At 39.9% G+C, this 16,621-nt stretch overlaps 2 protein-coding genes across 2 annotated transcripts; both read left to right on the top strand.

The window, feature by feature from the left end:
- The first annotated feature begins 2,719 nt into the window (after nt 1–2,719).
- On the top strand, nt 2,720–4,101 carry LOC140235095 (lengsin-like). The gene has a single exon (XM_072315132.1). It carries the CDS (start codon nt 2,727–2,729, stop codon nt 4,062–4,064), a length of 1,338 nt encoding a protein of 445 aa, XP_072171233.1. The 5' UTR covers nt 2,720–2,726; the 3' UTR covers nt 4,065–4,101.
- A 5,698-nt stretch (nt 4,102–9,799) lies between these two features.
- On the top strand, nt 9,800–15,217 carry LOC140234868 (uncharacterized). Its single transcript, XM_072314915.1, has 3 exons — nt 9,800–11,241; nt 12,213–13,928; nt 14,772–15,217. The coding sequence occupies exons 1-3, from the start codon at nt 9,800–9,802 to the stop codon at nt 15,166–15,168; spliced, it is 3,555 nt and encodes a 1,184-aa protein (XP_072171016.1). The 3' UTR covers nt 15,169–15,217.
- Nucleotides 15,218–16,621: the final 1,404 nt, after the last annotated feature.

The raw sequence follows: 16,621 nt of genomic DNA, 5'->3' as shown, positions 1-16,621 counted from the left end.
ATCATCACGTTTTGTTCTTATCTTCTTCTTTTTGGATAAATTTTGGCGAGCGCAGCGAGCGAGCGGAAAATTTTTGTATTTCAGCTTACAAAACATGGAATTCTTGTTGTGTGAACACAATAAACATTGTCAATTTGTCCGCGTCATCATCATGTTTTGTTTTTATCTTGTTTAATTTGTTTTTTGGGATCTGCCCCCCCCCCCCCCCACTCTCCCTCCCCCCGTCCTGGCGATTTTTTTTTCTTTTTTTCTTTCTTTTTTTTTTCTTCGTTTTTTCCCCGTTTTTTCGTTTTCTGCGCCCCCTAAGGAGTGGCGCCCAGGGCACGTGCCCCCCTTGCCCCCCCCCCCCCTAGATACGCCACTGTATAAATTTGATTTTTAATTGCTGCGCCATAAAATTTTACTCCGACTAGAAATACGTCTGAACATGGCTAATGTAACAGACGCATTTTTAATAGATCTGATTTGTTCATTACCATTTAACACTGCATTTCACTAATGAATATTTTTATTTTTTCAGAATGGTCTGTGATGAGGTAGAAATATGCGTTAAAAGGATCATGAATTCAACCTGTTGCGTATCTTTCAATAAGGCATGTACAAAATGCGAAGAGATTATCGAGAAAAAAAAAACAAAACCGAAGAACGCATTTTCAACCCCTTCTGGCGTGTGCATCACACAATATTACAGCTGAAATAATTCATGTACCGCAATCACGCTGATATTAAATTGAGGTATAGGGTCATGAATTCAACCTGTCGCGTATACCTTTCAAGAAGACATGAACAAAATGCGAAGAAATTTTCTGAACAAAAAGAACCCATATTCAACTCCTTCTGGCGCATACATCATACAAGATTGCAGCCAAAATAATTCATGATATCATTACAATCCTGCTGGGCACCAAAAGCGCAAAAAAACAACAACAACAACAACACACAACCCCCCCCCCCCCAGCAAGTTGAATCGCGCATGTATACTTGCACTGCTGTTTAGAAAAAAAAGCATCTTATACAATCTGAATTTGTTCATCATCACTTTACACAGTATTTCACAAACGAAAATGTTCATTCTTTCAGAATAGTTCAATACACATAAATGAGGAAGAAATAGGTATAGAAAGCATCACGAATATTACCCTGCATGCGTACTTTGTATAGAACGCATACAAAGTGTACAGCTTACGGTGTATTCGAAGAGATTTTCGGAAGAAAAATGAATAACGCATTGATATTTTCAACCCTTCTTTTTTTTCTGCTTCTTCTTTTTCGTATCAATTCACAAAAATTGTTCTTTTTTGTTCTTTCTCAATCATAGTGATTTATTCTAGTGTAATAACAACGCACAGAATTGTCATAGGTTTGATTGCGGGTGCGACTCCGAGCTTGCCATTGTGGGAAGTGGTTCGTGATTGTATGCCCTCCCCCCCCCCCCCCCAACTTTGCTTGGGTTTATAAGCTCTTCATGCAATTTCAGAGCGGCATTATCCATTCTAAGCTTGCCCGACATCATAATTATGGGATTACATGTACGTTCATATGCGTAGACCATGAGAATGGTAAGTCATTTCGCATATAATACATCGTGAAACCGTCTATGATGTCCTTGTTTTGCATTGACTACATAACCACACATTTTCTGTTAATATTCCCATATTCTACGCATAAAGGACGTCGTAGCGAATGTGGCAATATCAATTAGTATAACATATCAGCGAAAGTTTGAAGATAATCGGACAATCCGTTATAAGAAGCTAACATTTTTTGAAGATTCAGTGCCGCCATCGGTGGATGAGAAGACAACTTCGCTTTGTGATGCCACATGTGTACAACAATAAAAAAAAAATATAGAGAACATTTAACATTTTATTTTCGCTTTTCTCACATAATAAGAGTGCACTCATCTTGCCTCTTCAATATCAGGCAGGAGGGAATAATATTACCCTTAACATGGGTAAAATTTACTTCAATAACTTGTCGAGGAAATGTGTACTTTTTTTTCAAAAAAATAAATTTTGCGGAATTCTCTTTTTATTTTCTTTATATCCACACAGCTCTACGCATGTGACATCACTGTTTCGTCATCCAGCAGTGACTGCACAGAAACTTTAAGAATTCTTAGCTCTTTAGGGTTTAAGAGATTGCTTATTAGTAATCTTTTCGTTTTATTTATTACCCCCCCCCCCCGCACGAAAGAAAATGCCGAGGGCCAATGCATTTGTTTCAACCCCCTTAGAAAGCATGGAAATCTCTCTAAGAATGCAGAAGTTGTTCTATTAGGTCTGATTTAGTGGAGGATATAATATGGTGTACTCTCTCCGAGTATGATCTGTTCTGGCAATCTTGTAAGTTTAGTCAATCTCCATACAGAAACCATTTACTGATTAACGATTGCATCTCTTTGTCTCTTTGCGTAAAAAAACGTAATTGTCTTGGAATGAAGATGCAGTTATTAAATGCATCATGCTACAATAAGAGACATAAATAAGAAACATGTTTATTAGTTGAGCAGGCATGAAATAGATTGATGCTTGACTTGGTCAAAAGTGTACCTTTGGAAAGAATTCAGTAGAATTGTTCAAGCTGGTAAGCATATATTTTTCATATGAAAGTTGTCCTAAAATGCAAAATGATCTTGAAATGACATAATGGTCTTTTGATTGCAATGCAATCATCCTCTAGAGCTTCAAGTGTTTCTTGTTTCTTTTCAGGTACCTTGTTCCACTATGGCACTTGAAACCATTCTCCAGAAGATTGATGAGGAAAACATTGCCTTTGTCAGATTTGAACAGACTGATGTGTATGGAGTTGCCCGTTCAAAGACGATTCCAGCACGTCATTTTGCGGAAAAGGCATCTGGAGGACTGAACTTTTATCTTGGACACTTGGGTTATGACCCTCAGGCAGGGTTTGTGCTAGACAGTGCATACACTGCTGCCGCAGGTCACTGTGATGCAGTATGTTTTCCCGATTTCAGTACATTCCAGGTCATCCCATGGAGCAAGAGGACTGCACGCATTCTCATCGAACCCACCTTCCATGGTAGGCTGGTGGAGGCACACCCAAGAGTGGTGGCTCGAAGGCAGCTGGACAAGCTGAGTGCCATGGGGTTTTCCCTTCTATCAGCTCATGAGTATGAGTTCTACCTCGTTGACAAAGCAACTCGTAAAACTGTGAATGATGACGTGAACATCAGATCAACAATCCGTCTGGCTGCATATGAGGATGTCATTCACACCATAATGGACGGGATGGTAGAAGCGGGGGTCGATGTGGAATGTGCAGAGACGGAGTACGGACCTGGTCAGACAGAAATTTCGTACAAGCCAGCCTTTGGGATCCGAGCAGCTGACAATGCACACACCTTCAAGACAGGCATCAAAGAGATGGCACTCAAGAATGGGTATATGGCAACGTTCATGTCTAAACCATTCCCAGACAAGAGCGGCAGTGCTTGTCACTTCTGCCACTCTTTGTGGGATGATGAAGGTAAAGTACCATTCCTTTATGATGCTGGTAGTCCTACAGGATTGTCCGAGGTAGGCCAGTATTGGTTAGCCGGTTTGCTGGAACACACCCCCGCCATATGTGTGCTGATGGCACCCACCGTAAACTGCCTGAAGCGGTTTTTACCATACTCGTTTGCTCCATATAATGCCACCTGGGGGAACGATAACCGGACTACAGCTGTGAGAATAAAGCTCAATGGAGGAAAGGGGACGTACCTGGAGAATCGCCTCGGCGCAAGTGGCTGCAACCCCTATCTATCTCTTGCTGCAACAGTTGCTGCTGGACTGGATGGCATCCAGAGGAGACTGCCCCTACCGCCATGTGTGGCTCCATCGGACTCCGCCTACGATCCAGCCTGCGTACCGGCTGGTACCAGACAAGTGCCTTGTAACATGAAGGAGGCCATGAGGGCGCTGCAAGACGATGACATCATCCGATCAGCACTGGGTGAGGAGTTCATTGAGTGCTTCCTGGCTGCCAAGAGGCATGAATTGTCCTTGGAGGAGAAAAATGAAGCGGGCTGGGAGCAAAACATGTTTTTTGAATATATGTAATTCAACTGATATTCCAAGTGTAGTGAAGGCCGGTACAATTTCAAGAATATGAAGAAGACAAGTCTCCGGTCAATCTCAGATAAGCTGTCATTCTTTTGATGGCTACATTCCTTGCACATAAATTCGTCTGTGTCAAACTTGCAAAAGTCAATTTTGAATCAGATCAGACCAAAGATAATATTTCAGATTATACGCATTATTTCTGCAGAAGTCGAATGACCAAATTTAATGCAGACTTAAGTCATTAGCAACTGAGTTCAATCTCAGATTAAACAGATATGATTATGCAATAACAGACATGTTAGCAGGATAGAAATATTTGGAGTTCTTTGTGAACATTTCTGTGGGGAAAATGAGCTAAAAATTGGTTTAGTCAGTAGGATCCAGACCTTTGGGCCATTAAGGTAACCGTGCATATGGTGACCATATTGATAATACACCTTTTGCCTTGTTTTGTTTTCATGGCCATGTGATTATCAGGTCTTGTACTTTCTAGTGTGTCAATATCAGTAACTGATACCTCTGCCCGCATGGGTGCTCTTGATACTGTACTGTGTGAAAATACACCAGATGGTGGACTGCACTTATTCCAAAGAAGAAGAAGAAGGAGGAGGAAGAGGTCATTTGGCACACAAAGTGTGTTCATTATAAGAAACAGATACATACTGTATAAAAAAAAATCTTCTGTCAGCGGAACCTATACCAGATGCGAATTTATATAATACTGTATTGTATTTTTCTTTTGTGTGATATTCTATTCTTTCATTCTTTCATGCTAATCCTGTAATCTGCATTCTGTATGAGTCTAGCAAAAGTGGATTTGAGGTATGTGAATACAGTGTGCTTGTTCGCTCAAAGACAAGGTAGACATTTCCCAAACATATTTAAACTGTTTTGCATTAAAGCATTAAAAATATATACCTATGTATGGATTTGATATACCGCGTATGCAAGTATAATATTTACAAGTTATATCCATATTGTGCTGTTACGCAGAGGAATGCCTTTAAGGATGTATACACAGTGGAAATTGCTAAAAGTTTACCTGTGTAAGGGATTTATTTTGTGAGAGTAGAGCAGGTTGATTTTTCATGTGTTTTTCTTTTATTTGTTTAAGAGAGAAAGAGAATTCACTTTATGGTCTAACAATAAAGGGGAATTCCAGACGATTTTCATAATTTCAAATCATGTAGTATAGGTTTTCCCATCCATTTTCGTACTTATGTCATTCAATTTCAAAGATTTATTATTCAATTTCGTCCCGAGAAGCACGTGGAACGTAAATCCTAACTTCAATTTCGTCAATTGTAATTGTAATTCGTTTTTCGTCAACCATTTCGAAGACATGGCATCCAAAATCGTCAGTTGTCATTCAAATTCATCCCTCCCGCTGACGGATCGGAGAATGTGAAGATCAAATTCGTTTTTGTTCACACAATTGTGTGACACTTGTGTGTATGTTAACCCCTGAATGTAAAATGTGAACTGTTACAGAAAAAAAAAAATATATGAATGACTGGGAAATCCCACCGGATAGAGATATGAGGCGAATATGAACGAAAATTTCGCGAAAATGATTGACAAAAGACAAAATCGATCCTGCTGTTTTGAGTGCTGCGAGTGAGACTGACGAATTTAAACTGTAAATGACGAAAATGTATGCCAAATGACTAAGTTGAATGGACTTTATTTGAAAATAAACGACGAAAGACGAATTTGAAAGTAAGATTGGCCAATTCCCGACATCCCGCGACGAAATTGAAGTAAAAATTTGTGAAATTGAATGAAAAAAGTTTGAAAATGAATGGAAAAACCTATATATAAATCGAAAGCTCCATGTATAGATTTGTGGAATCTATTGCGGTTCTTAAGCAGAGAAACAATACTCTTAAAAATTTGAAACAAATTGCACTGAACAGTGTTGATGACATAGGAGCCTCACATATTTCAGAAATGTAGCTGTGTAATTCCATTACAATACCACTTGCTTAACAAGTTCACCTGTGTAAAATGTACGCATGCCATCGTCTTTTGTTCTGCTTTCTCGAGCCCCACCTCATGCATTCTTATGGTGAGGCTGCCATGTCATCATCCTTGCTTGTTCATTTCAATTTGTTGTAAATTTTTAAAACATTCTTATTCCTCAACCCAATCACTCTGAATTCTGACACTTTATACTCGACATAACTAATTTATAGTTGTTCAAATGTAAACGTCTGAAAATCATCATGAGACCTCTTCTATGTACGGGACTTGTAATGTCATCATCACGTCTTCACAAATACAGTTAGAGGTACAGAGGTGCAGCAGATTCACATTATTATAGTTCGTGTGAGTATAGATAGTAGTGCTGAGGTTTTGGAATCCAGGTGAATGAAGGTATTGGAAACAAAGAGACATATGATAATAATTCAAAGAATGCATTCTTGTTAAGAACACAGAAAAGCAGTGAAGAAATATGGCAGTGCTTGCTAATTATCTTATTTTTTTCCAGTATATTTCGTCAGTACAACATTGTACTTAAGTCCTTGAATCGAACACCGGCCTTGTACCCTCGTCATCGTAAATAATGACTATGCGCACATTTTCGTTTTCTGCTTAACGTAACGAAAATGGCAGGATATGTGTTGTTGTTGGGTTTTTTTTTTTTAAGTGACAAAAACCGCATATTTTCGTTTTAATCAGAGGTATGATTTGAAAAAAAAAACCAAACAAACCCACAAACAAACAAAACAGGCCTCTCACTGGGCATCTGGTGCTGAAGAGTCCGGAAGCAGGACTGTACAAATCCACCGAATGTTAATGAGTCAGACCTCAGACTTGTCTTTTGAAGGTACATGAATTCATCGTTTTGTGATGTAAAATATTTGTTGTCCCAACTCATGTCGTATTTTACTATTGGGTCAAAAGATGATTATGCACATTTTGCAAATGCTGGTTACTGAATTAATTTCGAATTGGGGATGAAACGTTGGTCGCCAAAAGTTAAATATTTGCAGAGGTTACATAGAATAAGTTAGAGTGCGTAACATCTCGTGCTTGTCAATGACGTCACGCTTTGCTGAACCCAGCACGTCTTTGCCTTTGGCATTGCTGCCCTTTACCAACCTGTTTGTTTGTTTGTTTGTTTGTTTGTTTGTTCATTTCCATCTGAGAAGATGGCTGGATAGCCCATATTCAGCTAAGCTAAGCTGGTCTTCCATGGGGTCCAGTTTGATGTGAGGTGGGACAACTTCACCGGGTTGAACACCCTGTTTTTTGCGATGAATGAATGAAGCGGGATTTTTTGTGTGTGCATAAGTTGTGACTCTCTCATACACGGGATCTCCATTTTATGTCCTATCCGAGGGACAGAGTGTTTTGCCTCTTGCTATAGAGGGGACGGTATGATTACACACAACATTGCTCAGTCCAGACTCGGGTTCGAACCTGGGTCCTTAGGATCGTGAGGCAGACGCGCTACCGACTGAGGCAACTCGCCGCCCTAAAAACTCACCGCACCTCATTACGCAAGGTTCCATGTCATAACAGTGATTGTCATCCACTCTCATTCATGATGTACTGTAAATGCTGATAATAAGTGATGACGGATGTGACGACTTGCGAAGTAGTAATACATGTAATTTTATATTCTTGATAAAATTATAGTAAGCTAAAAAAAAAGTATTTGTTTTGCTTGCTTGAATGCAAAGTATTGAGTGTAAATGTCACAGGTGATACGAACTTCTTAGTTGCCTAACAATAGTCAATGCAATTATGTATCACTTACGTATATTTAGCAAGTGTATAGAGTCATTAGCTGTTGTATTTTCTACTGCATACTGCAACATACAGTATACTATATTTGTTAATTCAGTTTTTTGTCCGTATATCGGAAAAGCAATATGAATTTTAAGCTGAATAACGAAGACGATGATCAGACAAGTTGTCTGCAACATGTAGGCGAAATTTCGCCTATAAAGCATTAAAGATGACCAAACCACTAAAGTTTTTTTTAATGTGTGTGTGTGTTATGAAGAGAGACCTAATTAAGTGGATCTTAAATATCTTCCACAAAGTTAAGTAAGCTGAATTCTCATCTCAACCAAGGCTACACCAACCCTGTAAAAGGATGTACACTTCTCAGTTGTGTAGGAATAATCATACATGTAAACCTATCACTACTTCGTACCTTTTAGCCATTTTTATCATGGTGTTGGTTACCGTTTCTTCTATCCCGCAACAAATAAGCTTTGTGATGTAATGTAAAACGTTATTGTGGTATTGGAAGATGTAGATTGACCCTATAAACTTAAAAACAAAATGATCTTCTGAGTAAAATGTATGCAGCATTGGAAAAATTATTAAAGGGTGTGTACAGTTCTGGTTGAGGTGAGGATTTAGCTTTTAACGTTTTGCAAGAAATTCAGAAACCACTCTATGAAATGTCAAAGAGCGTGCAATTCTAAGGGGTAGCAAAAGTTAATTTGATGAAAATCGGTTTTGAAATGGCCGAGATATCCAAAAACAAGGTGAAACAAAGACATCCTAATAAAAGGTGTGGCCTGTCGCCTTTTATTATTATCACTTTTTTTGATATCTCAGCCATTGAAAACCAATTTTCATCAAATAAACGTTGGTTGCTTCTTAAAACTACATGGTCTTTCATATTTCATAAGAGGTTTCTCATTATCTCACTTAGGAATGTTCAAAACATGAATCCCCACCTCAACCAGTACTGTACAGTCCCTTTAAACATTAAGATAAATTGCCAAAGTTGTCTGTTATTTGAAGACAGATCTTGTCGATTAAAGAGTATGTATGCGCCTAGAGCACACTACAGAGTGGATTTGGCGTAATATAAATTCATATTATACATTATCATTGTTATTTAAAAAAAAAATCATACAACTGCATTTTCTTCTGGTTAGGGCCAGTAAAATCGTTGCATGGTACCTTATTTCCTTTCTTTTGGACGATGGTTAGATGTTTAGCCTGTCGGACATTATTATGATTAGTGTTATGATTAACTGAAAAAAAAATAAAAACTTTACCCAACACCGGTCAACAGTAGCGTATTTTTATAAAAAAGCTGTAGGGTCTACGTCTATTTGTCCTGTACTTGCAAATCTCGTCTAAGGTGACGCATTTCATTGACTGATTGAGATAAAAACAGAAATAAAACGCAGTAAAATACATCACGTTATTGACACGAGTGATTTATAGATTTTTCCACCTACAAAATACGCCGAGAGCAAACAGCTTGAGGGGAGAGGAATCATCGGTGCAGGGGCGATCTTCAGCTGGAGCTATTGTCCTCCTCACGACCTGATACCGACTGGCATCCCTGCCCACTAGGCGGGACAAAGTCCGTGCTATCTCGTGCCGTCATTTATTCTCCGCGCTCTCACTGACGCGTGACGTCAGTCTAAGGCACTGCATTACATCTAGAAATTGTTAAATATTTGTACATCCAGAACCATACTTCGAATTTGTTGTAGTGTTCAAACAATTATTGGGCATGAATCGATATTGCGCAGTCATTCTGTGATGCTTTCGTTTGGGCGCGTGCAGACTACTGCATATCCCAAAGCAAGTGGCAAATTTATTTCATTCGTCACTTAAAAGGAGATACGGTTGTAACTCTCCTTCTTTTGACATTATATCTCAAGTACTAAAGATCCAGAGCTCCTATCATCAGAGCATTAGGAATAAACACTACTACCAGCGCAAATTGGTTTCCGCGGGATAAGAGGATGGCATTTTTCTCACTTGTAATCGTATTGTCCATTCTCGCTTGTAGTTCTGCGCAGGTCGACGTCGCAACCGATCTCGGAATCATTCGAGGAAGTCAAAATGATTTCAAAGGTGAAACCATAAACGACTTTCGAGGAATTCCGTACGCCGAAGCGCCAGTAGGGGAAAGACGATTTTTTTACCCAGTGCCAAAATTTTCATGGGGTGACACCATTTTAAACGCGACCCAGTATGGACCTTCGTGTCCACGGGTCTCGCCAAGCCCTGATCAGTATGCGACCATGGATGAAGATTGTCTCTTCTTGAACATTATTGTACCAGCAAATGCTGTCACACAAAATAGCGAGCTACCTGTTTTAGTATTCATTCCTGGGCAAGGGGATGGTGCTGACTACGTAGGACGCGAAATGGCCGTTATTGGATCAGTAATCGTAGTCACCATCAACTATCGTTCTGAAGTTCTTGGTTACTTAAGCACCGGCGACGACTGCATACCAGGCAATTACGGATTATGGGATCAGCGCCTTGCCATAGAGTGGGTGCGAGATAACATAGGTCCATTTGGCGGTAATGCCAGCAGTATCACCATCGTTGGACAGGGTAAAGGGGCCGTAGGTGTATCAGCCCAAATTCTTTCGCCTCGTAACGATAACCAAGTTTTCCAGCGTGCAGTCATTCAGAGCGGTGTGTTGGAAGACGATCTTCACATCATGAGTGACGATGATGCTGAGGAGCTGGCTGACGAGTTCGCCGATTCTCTACAGTGCAACTCCAGCGTGTGGACTAGCCGACTCGATTGTCTGCGAAGTAAATCTTGGCAAGACATTGTCTCAAGTGGCCTAGTTCCAGGATTCTTGCCTCGCATCGACGGCGACTTCTTGCCGGAACCTGTTGGCGAACTTATAGAAAGGGACGATATTTATCAGTACGATGTCATCTTTGGGTTCAACAGTGACGAAGGAATCTTGCTATCGAATAATACAAATTTCCCTAACGTCACCAACGAAGAAGAGGTGCGCCAAGTCCTGCTCGATATGTTCATTGATAAGTTCGACAATAATGAAGATGCCACTTTGGGTTACGAGATGATTGATCTCGTGTACGTCGATCCCGTCGTCGGTCTAACAAGTGAAGAAGCCGCTGAGAGACTTTTGCTAGACGTTTACGGAGACGATAAACTTATCTCGAGATCTGTGAAGTATCTAAGACGTCATTCAGAGAGTCAGCAAGCCAACACGTACATGTACTTCTTCGACTACATAGATTTTGACTACGTTAGATTAACCTCTGACCTCAGAATAGGTGCTGCTTCTGGGGAAGAGTTGTTCTACCTCTGGGATTCAGTTCTCAATGAAGATACAACCCTTGATGCGGCAAATGCGCAGACCACTTCAATCCGAACGAACATGATTGGATATTGGACGAACTTCGTCAACACCGGGTATAGTATCTTAATATCCAAATGATATACTGTGCATTGATTGCGTGAAATCAGCAAAGTTAGTAGAACGCATAAGTGAAGCTTCAGGAAAATCGCATATGAGTATTTAAATTTCAGTGATACAGCAATTTCTGGATGGGAAGGCTACAACATTTTGCGACGTCACGCATCTACAACGATGTAAAAAAAAAATGTGTGTACAAAATATGTAGAAAGAATTTAACATATTTTAATATTTCTAATATTATGAAAAAGTGCTTGTCGTTATACCTCTTTCAGAAAACGGGGAGAATTATCCCGAAGAGGAAGCTTGTATTTTTCATTAAAAACAAAATTACACTTCTTATGAATCGTTGAAGTGACGAACTGTTGTAATCTTCTCATCCAGCAATGGTGACACGAAAATCTTAAACAAAGAAAACTTTTAAACGTATTGTCCGATTTTAATACCTCAAATTTAACTGATGTATTCGATTAATATTACTGCATTTATTCAGTACATTATTTTGGTTTCATTTTCCTTTAACCATTTACAATCACATTTTATCCATATTTCAGATGACAAGACTGTGTAGCAAGCACATGTTAATGTGATCGTGAAATTCGAGCTTGAACAAAAATACTTTATGTTTCAGAAAGGTTAGATGTCGGTATAGTACACACACACACACACACACACACAAATCAAGCACAACAGTGCCTTATGTAAATACAGCACGACATTAGCGAATCGTGGGAAACAGTTATTATTTGGATATAAAGGTATTTACACGTTTAGTTTTTGTAATCATTTTGATAATCATACATTATTTACTGTAGGTCTACTGATATTACTGTCTGGCACTATGACCACTTTTATGTTTATGAACATTGAGTTCTGCGGAAGAATTCTTTGAATAAACCTCAAGTTTTCCATAGAGAGATTGATAAGAGAAAAATATGCATGTGTTCTGTGTTTTTATTTGAACAAGGAATCCAAATGAAGGCCCTGCCTCTCCGACACCCTCGCCAATGTGGCCCCAGTTTGACGCGGTGAACGAGACGTATCTCTGGATCAAAGATGCCACTGAGACTGACGAACATCTGAAGGCGGGTTTCACTAAACTTTGGCTGGAAGTTATTCCCGATCTCCTTACTCGGAACCAGCCGGAGACATGCAGCGCAGAAGCGCCCGTCCCTGACATCCTGACAGGAAATGACCGAGACAATGTCGACGAGTTCATTGTTGTTAGCGTGACTGATTCTGAAGACACACCGCTGGGACAGGTTCGAGGAACCGTGCGCACAGCTGATGAAGGGGTCGGTGGACGACGCATTGCCAGCTTCCTAGGTTTGCCGTATGCAGAGCCACCCATTGGTGATCTCCGCTTCAGGAATTCCAGGATCCTTGATGACTGGGGAGAAAATACATTCCGCAATGCGACAGAGTATCCGGCAATTTGTATACAAGGCGGTGGAGTTGGCCAGCCGCCGCTAGCGCCAGTAATTGAGAGTGAAGATTGTCTGTTCTTAAATATTTATGCACCTGTTATAGAGCCGGACTCATTACCTCTTCCAGTTATTGTTTATCTGCATTCTGGTCTGTACACATCAGGTAACGGCGTGACATTTGATGGTTCAACACTCGCTTCGTATGCTAATGCAGTCATTGTTCCACTAAACTACCGCCTGGGTCCTCTTGGATGGTTGAGTACACTTGATGAGGAGTGTCCTGGTAACTTTGGACTAATAGACGTTGTTACGGCTCTGCAATGGATTCAGCAATACATCAGCAGTTTCGGAGGAGACCCCAACAGCGTGACAGTGTTTGGAATGGGTACTGGTGCACAGCTCGGCCATCTTATATCTCTGAATGGTCTTAATGATGGACTGATGCACAAGATTATTGCACTTGGGGATTCAGTCCTTTCTCCTCCTATTCTGAAGGCATCGACAAAGAATCCTCTAGAGTTAGCTGAGGAACTGGCGCTGAATGTGGATTGTCCCGTGACCACCACACCCGCCCTCGTAGAGTGTCTCAGGGGCAAACCCGCTGAGGAAGTGCAACGAGCATCATTTGGCCAGCAAGGTCTTTTCCAATCGAATTTGTTCCCAGTTGTGGATGGGATAGTCCTGAAAAATACATCCGACAAGATTCTCCAGTCTGGCGATTTCGAAACTATTCCTCTTCTCGTCGGGGCTACAGAAATGGACAACACTATCTTCACAAGCGTGTATTCCCCTACAGGGTGCCCCAACGATGCCATAGCTACCCGTATTCTCGAAGATGTTGTTCAAAGTATCTACGACGGTCAACCAGAGGTCGTCTCTTTATTGGACATGTTCTACCTGACGAGCGACCTGTCCCCGGCTGTTACCTACGAAGAATGCAAGATCGGTCACCAGGTCAGCGAGCTGTTAAGTGATCTCTGGTTAAACGTGCCGTTTTTTGAGACTGCAAGACTCCTAAAACAGGCTGATAATAAGGACATGTATGTCTATTTCTTAGGCTTCCGACCGAGAGATCATCTCAACTCTGCCTTCTTAGCTCCGTGGGTGGAGCTTACATTCGGTGACGACGTTCCCTATGCATTCGGCTGGCCATATGATCAGACAATTACGGAGAGTGTTGGAATGTGCTTCAGCGTGGCCGATAGGGTGGTCAGCATTAATTTCATGGAAATGATATCTTCCTTTGCTCGAACAGGGTATGTATAGATACACATTTTTAAATTTCATTGGTTTTGTAATATGCCTTATGTGATTGTGATAACATCGTTGATTGTAATATGAGTTTTCCCGTTCACTTTCGTCAAAATGTCATTCTATCTAAAGATGTCATTCCATTTCAGTGATATCGAATGATCACACAGATCAACATTCATATAGTTCATACAATTTGATTTTGTTTAGCATGCGATTTCTGCTTATATGGTATGTTTTATTTTTCTGTTAAAATATTTCAGGCAAACACTTTGCAAGTGCATATGGTATGTTTTATTTTTCTGTTAAAATATTTCAGGCAAACACTTTGCAAGTGCATTGAAATCGGACATTTTCTTATATAGAAATATAAGGAACCCACTCTTCTATAACAAAACTAAGGAAGCAATACAATACACTCATGTATCTAGTCAGGGTTTCAATAAGTCACCTGCTTATCTAAGTCATAATTTTATGACCATCAATTGTTCATTTTTATTCGGCCCTGTGCCACTGTCATCCGTATGGATTCTGAATCGTAGATCACCCTTCCTGACTGTCTAAAAGGCAAGTTTTCTGCAACTAAAGAAGGTGCATCCCTATGGTACATAACTGCATGCCCATGTGGTCATGAGCAGGGATCCCTAAAGTTATCTAAATGCGCAAATCAAATAAAAAATTCTACGAAATGCTAAACACAAACACACTAAAAAAGATACATGGGAGGAAAATTGCAAGTGAAAAAAAAGCAAGCGAAAAGTATTTATGTTTATAAAGATGTTACAACAATACTTTACCGGTTCAAATAGTGAACATATTTATTTTTCATTCACTTTACATCGTAATAGTGTTCCCCAGACAGCTCTTCCTGAAGTAAGGAAGTGGGAGCCCTTCGACCCAGCCTCGTACAACGCCCTTATCTTAGACGTTTGCCCCTACCAGGCACCCCTACCCAGAGGAGCCGAGAAAGACATCTTCTGGAACACCATCATCGCTGGCTTAAGCAACTTCGACGCCAACGATGACGACGTCACTCCTGTCACGACAACGGTAGAGACTCCGACGTCCAGTCCGTCCACGGTCTCCAGTTTCATTGGCTTGGACGTAACGGTGGAAGAGGCCGGCCGGATCATCGGTGGTTTGATAATCGCTCTCGTTGTGTTAGGAGGACTGATCCTTACTGTAATCTTGATAATGTGCATATCCTCTTGTTGTCGATCTAATACTTCAAACAAGCCTGTGTAATCACGTGGTCATGACGTGACGATACCATCCCAATCGACAGGGCCATGAGATAGGGACTTCGACCTTCCTCGGTATACAGAATTAATTCAGATCTAATTAAGGAGCATAGTCGTAGGTCATCGCCATTATCTTGGCGTAGCTATACCTTTCTGTGACAAAGCTGATGTTGTGATAACTCGGGATCATAAATCATTATGCTATAAACTAAAGTTCACAAAATTTCATGATTTTCGCAGTATAATAAGCGTCTATGTAAAGATGAAAATATGATGAATGAGTATCGAAAGTTACGAAATAAAGTTACAGCGGAAGTTCGGAAAGTAAAGAAAAAATATTATGTTGATAAATTCTCCCAAAATAGTAAAAATTCCAGATCTACTTGGAGTTTGTTGAAATCTATCATACCAAGTAAGAAATGTGATAGCTCAGTCCATGTGAATTCTGATAATTTTATTGAAACTGCTGATCATTTTAATGAATTTTTCGCCACAGTGGGAAGTACTTTAGCAGAGCAAATTCCTGATGCACCTTTTATTCACAGTAAAGCTAACTCTGTTAATGATATATTTGAATTTACTTTGGTGACGGAAAGTGAAGTTTATAAAATCATTCGTAATTTGAAAGAGGTTAAATCCATTGGTTTTGATAAGATATCTGTTTATATGCTGAAATTATGCGCTTTTGATATATCACATAGCATTGCTGATTTGATTAATCTGTCTCTGTTAAGTGGTAAGTTTCCCAAGCCATGGAAAAGGGCAAAAATCATTCCAATTCATAAAAACGGGCATAAAGATTATCCCTCAAATTATCGACCTATTTCAATATTGTCATGTGTTTCAAAAATTCTCGAACGAGTTGTTCAAAGACAGATACTAGCTTACCTACACAAAAACAACATTCTGACGTCTGTGCAATCTGGTTTTAGACCATAACACTCAACTATTACTACCCTTATGAAAGTCACGGATGACTGGCTTCATGCAATTGATAGAAATGAATATACAGGAGCTGTTTTTGTCGACCTCAGAAAAGCTTTCGACACAGTGAACTGTGATATACTAATGAAGAAGCTTAAGGAAATAGGCATTGATGGTACCCCCGGAGCTTGGTTGAGAAGTTATATGACGGACAGAGTCTGCCAAACATTGGTCAACTCCAAACTTTCCTCCGAATCTAATATAACGTGCGGGGTCCCTCAAGGGTCCCTTTTAGGACCACTGCTTTTTATAATCTATATCAATGATTTGGTACAATATATTAAAGTATGTAAAGTGCAATTATATGCCGATGACACCGTTTTATATTTTTCTCATTCTTCAGTATACAACATTGAACTTGCTCTTAATCTGGATTTAGAAATTGTGTATAACTGGATGTGTCAAAATAAGTTAAGTGTAAATTGTCAGAAAACTGTATGCATGTTATTTGGAAGCAACCACATGATGTCCAA

The sequence above is a fragment of the Diadema setosum genome, chromosome 11 (genome assembly GCF_964275005.1).
Source record: "Diadema setosum chromosome 11, eeDiaSeto1, whole genome shotgun sequence".
Lineage (NCBI taxonomy): Eukaryota > Metazoa > Echinodermata > Echinoidea > Diadematoida > Diadematidae > Diadema > Diadema setosum.
Note: the sequence above shows the minus strand (reverse complement) of the source record. Positions and strands in the feature narration are given on the sequence as shown.

Excerpts from the sequence above, each read along its gene's own strand:
- LOC140234868 (XM_072314915.1), top strand. The coding sequence starts at position 9,800 with ATGGCATTTTTCTCACTTGTAATCGTATTGTCCATTCTCGCTTGTAGT. Across the intron at positions 11,242-12,212 it reads ACGAACTTCGTCAACACCGG|GAATCCAAATGAAGGCCCTG; the intron begins GTATAGTATCTT and ends TATTTGAACAAG. Across the intron at positions 13,929-14,771 it reads TCTTCCTTTGCTCGAACAGG|TGTTCCCCAGACAGCTCTTC; the intron begins GTATGTATAGAT and ends ACATCGTAATAG.
- LOC140235095 (XM_072315132.1), top strand. The coding sequence starts at position 2,727 with ATGGCACTTGAAACCATTCTCCAGAAGATTGATGAGGAAAACATTGCC.